At 38.1% G+C, this 12,397-nt stretch overlaps 1 protein-coding gene across 1 annotated transcript; it reads left to right on the top strand.

The window, feature by feature from the left end:
- The first annotated feature begins 2,358 nt into the window (after window positions 1-2,358).
- Window positions 2,359-11,830, top strand: ogfr (opioid growth factor receptor). Its single transcript, XM_051880683.1, has 7 exons — window positions 2,359-2,772; window positions 7,481-7,549; window positions 7,649-7,730; window positions 7,820-7,898; window positions 8,033-8,099; window positions 8,213-8,361; window positions 10,033-11,830. Exons 1-7 carry the CDS (start codon window positions 2,668-2,670, stop codon window positions 10,997-10,999), a joined length of 1,518 nt encoding a protein of 505 aa, XP_051736643.1. The 5' UTR covers window positions 2,359-2,667; the 3' UTR covers window positions 11,000-11,830.
- Window positions 11,831-12,397: the final 567 nt, after the last annotated feature.

The following is a 12,397-nucleotide window of genomic DNA, read 5'->3' as shown; positions in this document are numbered from 1 at the left end:
TGAAGTTCAATCAGTTGACAGAGAGTTTAGTGAAGACAAAGTTCTCCACACTTCCATAGCCATAGAACAATGAGTAAGAGGATCCAGCCTCAAACTTAAGATACAGAAACACTAATACTGATAGTCAAATGGATAATGAGTTGATGTCATTTCTACAGTTTACGATAGCTTTATATAGCATTAGCAACATCCGAACATGGTATTCTGCTCTTTTCGAATATGAGGTTAATCCAAGACATTATCTTTGACACTCTTTGTTCTAAGAAACTTTGGTAAAAAGGAAAAGCTGTTCAAAAAATTAAGTTAAAAAAGGCAGAGCATTTGTCAGGATTTCACTGGAACAGAACATGAAAACTATATCCACACAGAGCATGGATATAAACTTCTACTCATGATTCACTGTCATAGTTTAACATAGTGACAAATTGAGCTATAAATACTAAAAAGAATTACACATACTAAGTATGCATATGTGTTAGTGGATACATGAGGTGTGTTGTCGACCTTCATGACCTCAGACACAGACATGTCTCATACTGCTATCATGAGAAGAGCAGAATAAAATGAATAAGAATAAAGTTCAAACAGATAATTCTCTTACTACAAAATATAGCTCTTGATTAATTTGGCTGAATGAGAAATTAAGCACAAAACAAGTACATGTTTGTTCTCTGGAAGCCGGGCTAAATGAGTAAACACTGTTCCTGCGTTCCTGACACGGGTCAGACCCTCAGTCACCTCAAATACCAAATACAGACATTGCCCATAACAGAAATACCATAGACTGTTTTAAGAAAATAATGATTTCCTTCATTATATAATACAAGAAGAGGGATGGTAAATCCACCTTGTTCAGCCTCCTCTCTCCTCTGTCAGACAATACAGTTTTTACAATGTTTTTTTCTTTGTAGCTTAATATCTCTATATCTTGTCTTGTGCTTATCTTGTGCTCCCTCTAGATTTCTCTGCAGCAAGCACACAAAAGTGAGCTGGCTCTTTAAGTAAACATTTGTTTGGCAAATGGTTGTTAATGTAACTCAATGGAAATGGCGCAGCAGGATATTGAACAGCTACTACAGTCGTAGTTGAGCGATAGATGTCGAATGCTTCCGCCAATCTGCCTACATTCATAGAAAACAATGTATTCAAATTCTAAAGACATGTCGGTTCTCATCCAGTGTGCAACCCTCTTTATGCTTTGTTTTGAAACCTTGGTTCATTTATGAATCATGACCAGTCAAAGTGGCTAGTGAATTGATATGTGTTACATTTAGTTGGTTGGCGGGTGTTCATTTCAAACACTAATAGCAACCAACTAGAAACACCCAAGAAATGCCCTGGCAACAATGCAGCGGCCAGTTGCATAAACAAAGCTGCTCTGTTAAGATTGTGTCTTTAGAACTAGTCGGACCAACTAGCAATTTGTTTGGGCTAATCTTTCAGCATTTAGTTGCTCATGTTAAATGCTCACTGTCACAGTCTCTGTTTCTCGGCAGAAAATTAAAGATGCCACACAACCCTGAAGATGTCAGCCAATCAGATTTAGGCTTCTGACTTTGCAAAAGTGTTTTCAGTTCAGTGTGTCGTATGCAGCAGATGTTCAGTGAAGGAAGCGAGAATGTGCCGTCTGAGGCTGACACTCTGATCTTCAGGGGATATAAAAGATCTTCACAACTCTGTTAAATCTGATGATTTTTGTAATGTGAAATTTGAAACAAAGATAAATCAGAACTTTTGCACATTCACAGCCTCATACCCACTTATAAAAGGATATTTTTATAATTGTGTTATTTTAAGATTTTGCAGTTATTTTAAGTTTTTATTTTTATCTTTTCTCTCTGAAATTTGTTTTTGAATGGCAATGCATAGCCTAGGTTGCAATTTTTACATTAAAGGTGCAAAAGTTCTGATATGATTTATCTTTCTTTCATTTTTTACATCACAAAAAAACAGCTGTTTTAACAGGGGTGTGTAGGCTATCCACTGCGTCCTGTCTGATGTTTTTTGTTTGTTTGTCAGGCCTGTTAAATCTTCTAAATTCAAGAATATTTATTTTTAATATCATTTTAAAATTTCAAACAAGGCTTCAAGCCAACATCAAAGTTTGTCTTGACAAGCTTTATCAAGTTACAGCTAAAGGTTATCCAACCAATAGTTTTTTTCTTGTTAATATTTTTGTTGATTTCTTAATATGACCTAGTGATTTTATGGTTTATGTATTTTCCAGACCTCAGATCTTTGGTGTTAGTAAATACCATGTGCTCTTTTATTGTACCCAAATGCTGGTGATAAAAGGAGCATAACTGATTGTGAGCATGTCTGTCCTGCACGGTTAACAAACAAACAAACAAGCCACATAAGGGTACACTTGAGTTTGACACACCTGTAATTATGATAACAGCAACATATGAACATATTGTAATGATAACATCAGCACACAAAGGTGGTTAGTGTGTAGGCTACTCTGTTCAAGGCATTATACAGGGACTCTAGGGCAGTATTTGTGTCGAGCAGCGCGCGAGGGAGTGAGTGATTGTGATGATGAGTGCAGTCAGTCAGTGAGCTGCTGCGGCCCGCGGACATCTGCACATCCAATGGAGCGGTGCGGATTCTTGGCAAACTCCAGGTGTTTGATCACATTTATCGTCACTCATATGATCTTTAGGGATGGACGACGATCTAGTGTGTGAATATGACTCCACCTGGGACACGGAGAGCGACGGGGACGAGCTGGAAAACACCGGCCGCAGCAAGAAAACACGGCCCGCATTCGTATGTTATTCTTTCTCATTAATCTGTGAACTGATACACTGTGTTACTTTTTATGTTATATCGCCTCTTGGACCCGTCGGTTTTATTCGCGGCGTGTTTTATCTGGGTTATATTGTGTGTTAGACGGACAGTCACCTCCGCGCGCATCTTTTCCTCAGAAACGCACTAGCGGGAAGTGTGTAGATAAACCCTTTTGACGGGTTATTTATTTGTAGTCGGTTTACTTTTATTGTTTGAGTGTGGTTTGTAGAATAGCATTTTAGCTAGTTATTTATCATAAGCTCTGCTGACCGGAACTACGTCACTCGCCGCCGATCTTCACGTCGTCTGCTGAACGTCACATCGGGCCACAGATGAGTCGCGTGAAACACCTTCAGTCTGCATCAGTTGTTCAAAACCACAGCATTTGCTCGCTACTGTAATCTTGACAAAATATACTGAATTTTTACATCGAATTGTCTCAGATTTTAATCGGAATATACATCGAATATACGGCCTATAATCAGTTGGCTCATTGCCATGGTATTTTAATCGTGTGGTTCTGCTTTTTAAAAATGGTGTAAATCCGGCACACTATATTTTGTCACCCATGATATATTTTACCAGTTGCAGTCTTGTTTTAGCGCATTCAAGTCAATCTGCAACTGAGCTTTAAAAATAAATAGCTCTGTGTTGTGTAAAAAAAAAGCGGACTAATTATTTTTTATTTCAATAAAAGGAATAATTGAATTAAATGAAGTGAAATAAATTCGAGCTGGTGTTGTGGAGTAATGTTTAAATAGTTTATTAGAGGTAAAGTGTGTATATTGTTAATAATTAGCAAGGAGAATTTCTGTTTTGCCTTGTAGTAGAAGTATGAGTCTATAAAGCTGCAGAAGCTGCTTCATTTACTAAAAAGTGTGCCATTCACTGATGACATACTTTTAAGTGGAGAAACACCAATGTTGTTGTGTTTAAGACTTAAAGGATTAGTTCACTTTCAAATGAAAATTAGCCCAATCTTTGCTCACCCTCAAGCTATCCTAGATGTATATGACTTTCTTCATTCTGATGAACACAATTGGAGAAATATTAATAAATATCCTGACGCAATCGAGCTTTATAATGACAGTGAACAGGGGTCACGAGTAAGAAATTGCATCCATCCATCATAAACGTGTACTCCACACAGCTCCGCGGGGTTAATAAAGGCCTTCTGAAGCGGAGCTATGCATTTGTGTAAGAAAAATATCCATATTTAACAAGTTATGAAGTAAAATATATAGCTTCCGCCAGACCGCCTTTCACTTGTCGTCTTTTTCTAGAACTGAAAAATACAATAGAAAACCAATGCAACATTCTCAAAAAAATCTCTTAGTAGTGCTGTTGGTTATGGACAATATTAGTCCAAAAACCATGCATCAAAAATTCACTGGACATACTTCCTTCAGCACACTATTTTCAGAGTACTATGAAACCTCAAGCTGTGGTATTCGGTTTGCCCTCAGCACGACTCTGTTAAATTCATATATTTAAATTAATTTAATTTCATTATTTATTCAAATGAATTAATTTTCATTTGAAACATTATTTTAGGGGTTCAACCCATATTGTTTTGTTTCTTCCTCCTTTTCTTTTCCTGCCCTAACAGTGTGGCTGTCTGCCATCTGTAATCTCAGTAAAAGACCGTAAACCTGCCCAAACTGGTGCATATCTGGGACCTTTTTTAGCATCACCCATTTTGTTGTATATCTGCTAAACACAAAGACCAAATGTAATGGCACTTCATACACATAGACAGCAGGAGATTCTTCCCATAAGGGCAACTAAAAACGGTCATAACTCTGAAACAATTTGATCATGGAAAGTTAAATTTGATGTGCATCTTCTATAGGCAAAGGAAAAATTATTTGTACGAACCAACAAAATGGCTTCCAGCAACCAAATTAAATTCCAGCTGCTAATAGCTTCATTTAATCATTTTGCAGATATTTTTAGGCGGCCCATCATTTTTAATTGGCCTACATCTTGTGAGTGCAAGGTCCAAGCTTCACAAGTCCTGTACACACACACACACACACACACACACACACACACACACACACACACACACACACACACATACATTCTGAGTAAACATGACACATTTCTTGAATTTCTGATGCTCCACTCGAGGGACAACTTCATAAGAAATCCTTTTAAGTCCTTTTTTTCTTTTTTTTTTCTTTTTGCGTCAGTGGCTGAACATTTCCTGATTTCCTTTTGAAGCCAGTTGTCTCTTTTGGAACAGTCTTGGCTGTCTTAAGCTGTATTATCAAATCAGTATCAGTGAAGATTCAAGACTGTTGACTTTTGTATGCATTATATTTGAAAGATTATTGTACACCAGTGCTGCTTGTGACTATATGTTATTCCATTTATTACTTTTCGTGTTTATTTTATATATTAAATGTGTCTTAATGCATCCAATAAGACTTTCATTTCCATTGGAAGTGCAGGATGTAAATGGATGAGGTTGTGTTTTAAGTTGCGCACTCACCTCGCACACCAAACACGTGTTCTTCTGCAGAAATGAGAATGGCCAAAAACACACTCTGTTAAGTCTGTGAGCTTGATTCACTGTAGGCGAGCTTCAAGAGTGGTCTGTTTATGACTCAGAAACACTAGATTCAGCACTCGGCCTTGAGTGTCATATTAGTAAGGTGCTTGAAAGCAGACAGGAGAAGTTTTCACATAGACTAAATCAGTTGTTCCCAAACCTTTTAGAGAGTCGTACCCCCTGAGGCATTCTGCGTACCCCCTCTCTAACACTTAGACTGCAGTCACACCTTTTCCATTAAGGGACAATATTTGCCCTCTTAAATTGATTTTTTTACCTTTATAAAATAAATAATGTTTTAAATAAAAATTGTTCAATAGAGAATTATGCAATGATGGTAAAAATGAAGTGACACTTTTAAATATTCAACTAAATCCACCAGTAAGTGGCAGTAAGTTACTGTCTTAACGTGAGTCATCGGGCCCTATCATACACCCGGCGCAATGCGGCGTCAGGTGCGACGCAAGTGTTTTTTTGCAAGTTTCAGCTAGTTTTGCAGTTATCATTTTCATGTTCAGCGCCACGTTGTTTAAATAGCAAATGCACTCGCGCCCATCTGTTCGCCCATGGACGTGCAGGTCTGAAAACGAGGTGTGTTCAGGTGCGTTGTTGGCGTGTTGCTATTTTGAGGCAACTGAAAATGCGCTCTTTAAATAATAATACAAAAAAAAAATACCGCACCATTGACTTTAGACCAGGTTTTAGTTTGTCAGTGGCACAGAATTTTTTTTGTTATTTAAAGGGCGCATTAGTAATATGCGCCTAGAGTCGGGTGCACAACGCGCGTACAATCTGCTTATTACACACACAGCAGCACACAAACATGCCAAATATTAAAAAATAAAGATAAAAATGCTTTGGTGGAATCCGGCTTGTCCCGTAGATGGTCGCTTTAACCTCGTGCATGAGCAGATCCGTTTCCTCACTAGAGAAGCGTTCAGTTTTTCCACTTGCAAATTCCGGCATGGTGCAAGTGCGCCTTGCTTTTAAAAGGAATAAGAGATGAGACACTGATTGGTTTATTGCACGTTATGCCTAAAACACACCCATGACTCATTAAGAGACCCTTTTGGACCATGCGCCAGGCGCACCGACCAATTTTCCTGTCGTTAAACTAGCAAAAGAGGATTCGGACATGCCCTAAGTGCACCTGCGCCATGCGCTTTAGACCATGTGGTTAGATCAATAAAATAGGGCCCATCGAGTCATTCATTCATTTAGTAATGAAGCAAGTGGCTGTATTTATGAATGGGTCATTGAATCATTGACTCGATTGTTGAAAGCTGTGGCTTTCACTGGAACTATTATTTTGTTGCAAAATAGAGCAAACAATACTGACAATACTGTGGTTAAAATGTTTGTCACTTAATATTACCCTTAAAATCAGTGTCACCTTTGCAATCGTGTGAATATTTGGATTTGCATTCTTGCTAGTATATTATATTATTAACAAAACTTAAAAACAAGACCTCACACAGGGTATGTTTTTGTATCGTTTGAGTCTTAATCAATCTCTATGCACACAGTCTGTATTTGTTTTTCCTGCTAGTAAGTGCTTAATCCCCTCTTTTACACAGGTACGTTGTCGAGAACGGCAGTAATGTAGCGTGATTTGCTAAGATAGCAAACTCTGCATGCCATCTAGTCTATCATATGAATGCTGCTCGTGTGGATGCAGTCAGTTTTGACCGCAAAAAGATAAAGTAGTTTTATTTGAATGTCGTGTATTTATAGCATTTTGCCAGTCAGAAATACATGCTTGGTTTCAATGTTATTTTAAGGTGGAGTAAAATTAAATGAATGGCAAAACTCAGCATTTTGCTGGCTTCCACCTCACATACCCTAGTTTGAGAACCACTGAACTAAATTGATCCCAAGTGTATAAATATATATTTATTGGATATGAATGTGTTTAAATTGGATTGTAATATTTGAAATGGTCTGCAAAATGTGTGTTCTCCACAGATTGGCAGTATTTGGGTGCTTTGATTTGATCGAAGGTAGTACTGAAACAGTCAGAAAAGTCTGAGAACCACTATTCTCAAACAGTCTACCATGGATAATTTGGGAATTGGGATGTAGCCAGTTAAAGGGAGTTGAAACTAATGTTTGGTCCTTTGATCGTTCCAGTGGTCCAACTCTTCCTCAAGAAACCTCAGAGCGGCCAAGGACATGCAGAACTATAGACATGGATATCCAGTAAGCTTGGGATTTTCTTCTTTTTTAGTAAACTAAAAAGTGCACTTTGAATTCATAAAAAAGAAAAACTGACATGTTGATGTGATGATCTCATTATAGAATATCAATGAAGAGGAATGCCCAGAAGAAAGAATGATTAATTTAAAATTCTATCTAAATGAAATTAAGTCATCGCCTGATGGTACGTCCTTGATTTCTCTTGAGCTGCAATAACAAGTCCCAGAGTCAAGGTGTATTGCGCTTCATTTGAGCTCTTGTTTTGTGCTTCAGATGTGTCGATTGAGACATTTCACACAGAGTGGAAGACGGATTACAAAAGACTGGAGAGAGTTCATTCCTACATTCAGTGGTAAGAAACACCTCCTTAACCTTGTTTAGCAGTGTTTGATGAGATTTGTGAAGGTCTCTGGAAAAGTGTGCTTTTTATTGGGTTTTCCTAAGCAGATGAAGTGCTTTGTAAAATTGAAGCTGTGTGTCTCTTAGGTTGTTTCCTTTGCGAGAGCCAGGGGTGAACTACATGGCTGCAGAGCTCACCAAGAAAGAAATCCAAGTGAGTGGCCAAACTGGTAATAAACACAGTACCAGAGACTCCAAACCTTCTCATTGTATGTGCGTTCTGGATAGGAATGTCGCAAGGTGTCTTTATTGTCCTGTTGTCCGCAGGCGTTCAGGGAGAGCGATGAAGCTAAGAGTCGTCTACTGGATTCCTACGAACTCATGCTGGGCTTCTACGGGATACAGCTGCTCAACAGAGAAACGGGGGAGGTGAAGCGCGCTGAGAACTGGAGGGAGCGATTCGCCAATCTAGAGAGGTGAGGTTCCTGCCTGTCTTTCAAACTATTTTTTTTGATCTTCAATGACTATAACCAGTATCCAAGACAAAGCTGACCAATGGCCAATTTAATTCATGCTGACATTTATATCAAATTAACCCAACATATATTTGAAAATAGAAAAATTAAATTACTCATTGACAAGATCAATTTTGAAATCACCACATATAAACTGACATTTGCTTGACCATAGACCTTATTCACTGCAGCGCCATCTTTGATTTTTGACGGAAATTAAAGAGAGGCTGTGAGGGATAGACATACAACTGTCCTACGTCTACCCCTCACAGCCTCGCTTTCATACCTGTCATGGCGCTGCTCTGAATAAGGTCAATAGGTGGTGCTACAGCTAACAATCTGTCATAACTTCATAACGGTTTGATCAAGGAAATTTTCATTTGATATGGAGCTTCTTCTGGACAAGTGCTAATCCATGTGCTAAGCCATGAAAAATCAATTGTACAAATCAACAAAAATCACATCAAATTTCAGCTGCTAATAACTTGCATTGTAAATCACTGATTGGTATGAAATTTAGCATATATGTACATGGCAACTACGTGAGCCTGTGTATAATTGGCAACAAGATGGTGCTATAGTAAGCAAATTTACATTTTTGCCAATAAAATTGTTTTCTCTGAATCATTCAGTGCCCCCAAAATCACACATGCTTATCCATTTCCACACAAAAAGTTCTTTGAAAACCCTCCTTTTTATAACTCGTCCAAGGCCGTTTATTCAGTTCACACAAAATTGGTATGTACCATCTTGAGACACCCCAATTGTTTAAATGGGTCATATGATGCTATTTTAAAAGTTCATTATCTTTTTTTATTTGGGTGTAATAGTGTAGGTTAACATCCTTTAATGTTCCAAAAACACATTATTTTTGACATACTGTACATTATTGCAGCTCCTCTATTCCCAGTCTGTCTGAAATGCTCTGATTTCTACAAAGCCCCTCCTTCTGAAAAGCCCAGAGTGCTCTGATTGGCCAGCTGACCCAGTGCGCTGTGATTGGCTAAACACATCAAGCGTGTGTCTGAATTGTAACAGTCCTTACCATAATCGTGAGCTTCAGCTTCTAAGGCTTCTTAAAGCGATTGTAAACACACAATTTAGGAAGCTGTCCTCCATAAAATGCGCTGTGCACAAGCAAACTTTTGGTTTGTACTGCTCACGAACAGCGTTAGAAATAAATCTTAACCATTGATTCCTAATTTCATCCATTTTCAAAAGGCCAAACAAAGCAGTTTTGCTTTCGCATCCAAACACACAGCATTTCTGTGACAACACTACAATTAACCAAAGCCTCATCTTCTTTCTATGCGTATTATACTAATATTTCACATTGTGATGTGGATGTGTGCAGAAGTAATATCTGGCGTTTTAGGCAGGTCTGGATCAGTGCTCTCTGTTAGACAGAATAAATACCTTTGTGGGAGACTATGAGCTTTGTAGCTTTGCAGATCTTATACACACACAAACACATACATTTCACACTAAAGGAAATGGAAAACATTAAAAAGCATCATATGACCTCTTTAACAGATATAGGTTGATATATTTTGAAGTTACAGCCATTTTTAAATAGGCTATTTATATCCATGTGAATGACACATCACTGAAAAATGTTATATTTGCTTTCAGAAACATGCACAATAATCTCAGAATTACTAGGATCCTCAAGAGCCTGGGAGAGCTGGGTTTTGAGCATTTCCAAGCCCCTCTTGTGCGCTTTTTCCTTGAGGAGACCCTCGTCAGGAAGACCCTAAGCAGTGTTAAACGCAGTGTGCTCGACTACTTCCTGTTTGCCGTGCGTGACAAGCGTGAGCGCAGGAAGCTGGTCCGCTTTGCCTTTCAGCACTTTGAGCCCAAAGACAAGTTTGTATGGTGCCCCAGAAAAATCCAAAAACGCTTCAAGAAGAAGTCTGAGAAGCGACAGAACTCTTTAGCTGGCAGCGGAGATAGTGCAGCAAATGACGAAGTTCATTCACGATACAAACACAAGGATGGAGAAGCCGCAAGTGAGCCAAAACACAGCAAGCCAGTTGGTGATCTTATAGATGCAAAGAAGGAAGGCGACAGTGACTCCATAATGAGAGTTGACTCCGAAAAACCTCCTGAGGGCTCATCAGAAGACCATGAGCCAAATCTAGATGCCTCTTCTGTAGAGTTACCTCTCAATAATGGCACCAGTGTCAACAACGGAGAGATTGTTAGTCTTGAAGCAAGCAGTGTTGAAGGAGGAAAGCTGCCTGAAGTCACTCAAAAAGCTGAGAAAGTCCCGGAGGTCTCAAACACTGTTTGGGAATGTGTCACTGGTTCTACCGCAGGATCAAGCGACTGTGACGACTCTCGGGATGAGATGGACAGTCCGCTCTGTCCAGCTGACTCCCAGAAGGAAATTGAAGAAACTGCCTCAGGTACAAGTAAGGAAAGGACAGTGACTGACAGCCCTGAACACAACTCCCCAACACCGTCTGAGAAGTTCCCCAGGCCTGATTGCGATCATAAAGAGAAGAGCGTCCGATCAGAGAACCACCAGAAGAATGGAATAAACTGCAATCAATCAAATGGATCAGAGAAGGAAGAGCCAATGGAAATTGTGGAATGAGTTCATAGCTCGACCATGAATGATTCCATGATGAATATGATAAAGCACTGAAAATGGACACTTTATAAACTTATGATGAACTGACCTGTTGTTTTCTAAAGAAGGCATTCATTCAAAAGGCTTTTCCTTATGCTTTCAGTGTATCAGTTCAGTTAACAGGAATGTTATTGTCACCTGCAGTGGCAGGGCCAAATGTACACCCGTCTTCTTATAGCTGGTTTATTCTAGGTTGAACCTTTATTTGTCCATGCTTTCAGATTCAGATTTTTTTAGTGTTTTCCAATTTTTGTTTTTTAACTGAAACTGTGAAAGAAGAATGTCATTTTTACATTCAACTAATAAGAAACAACTATTGATTAAAAATATTTCCATAGTGAATATGTATAGTTCGGATACTGTTTTTGAGCAGATATGCTGTATTTCCCAAAACATGTTTTGTTGATTACCCTGAACTGTAATGAAGGGGCTTGTCTTTTACTGAGGTAATGGAAATGCCCAAGTTCAAAAATGTTCATTTTACATCTGCAGTGAAGTAAGATAGAAGCATTAATAAGAAAATAATCTCTATGATCAGTTGTATAAATCAGTCTCTTAGAGAGTCTCTGAATGTTCAGCACATGCATTAACTCCCAATTTATAAAGCTTTTTACCTTTTTCCACATGACCTTAAATTAACCCTTCATGAAATATTCTAGAATAAATAAAAACCTTTTTCACCTATGAATTACTGTTCATATATGGTTCTTTTGTTACTTTAAAACTGATTTCTTCTGTTCTCTGCACATGTTTATATGCTTTTTAAAGTAATAATTAAAGTGTACTTTCATTTGGCTTTGAGTACTTTCATTACTGCGTTCCATTAATAATAAGGATCGAAGAACATAAGGGAAGGGTGTATGTTTTGTCAACTTTCTTTTGTTCTTTAAAACAGAATGTGCACTAATCCTTTTTCAATTTCACAATGTTTCAAATCTGTCAAATGTCTTGAGGTCAAGCGATTAAAGAGGAAAAGGAAACAACTATAGGTTGAAGTGTTTTGTAGTTCATGCAGAAAATGTGAAGGATCACTGGACCGCTTGGCTATTTTCCCAGCACTCACCATCTCTTATTGAAATAATGAGTTTTTGTTTCTGGACCTGCTACAAAATAATATTTCTTTGCCTATCAGCCTTTGTAAGTATAAGGTAGACTACATACATAGGAGATGCATGTAGAAACTGTCAATACTGTATTTTGACTGAAATGAATGAAAGTTTGTACATATAAATATAGTCACTCATTTTATAGAATTATTATCATTTATGGAACATGCATATACAAGTCTTTGAAGTACTTTCAAACTATCAACATGGTAACATAAGTAGTGTGGTATATGAATATATTTAGTGCCATGGTATA

This window comes from Ctenopharyngodon idella, chromosome 22, assembly GCF_019924925.1.
Source record: "Ctenopharyngodon idella isolate HZGC_01 chromosome 22, HZGC01, whole genome shotgun sequence".
Lineage (NCBI taxonomy): Eukaryota > Metazoa > Chordata > Actinopteri > Cypriniformes > Xenocyprididae > Ctenopharyngodon > Ctenopharyngodon idella.
This window is presented reverse-complemented; position numbering and strand designations above follow the sequence as displayed.

Excerpts from the sequence above, each read along its gene's own strand:
- ogfr (XM_051880683.1), top strand. The coding sequence starts at position 2,668 with ATGGACGACGATCTAGTGTGTGAATATGACTCCACCTGGGACACGGAG. Across the intron at positions 7,550-7,648 it reads ACTATAGACATGGATATCCA|AATATCAATGAAGAGGAATG; the intron begins GTAAGCTTGGGA and ends ATCTCATTATAG. Across the intron at positions 7,899-8,032 it reads GTTCATTCCTACATTCAGTG|GTTGTTTCCTTTGCGAGAGC; the intron begins GTAAGAAACACC and ends TGTGTCTCTTAG.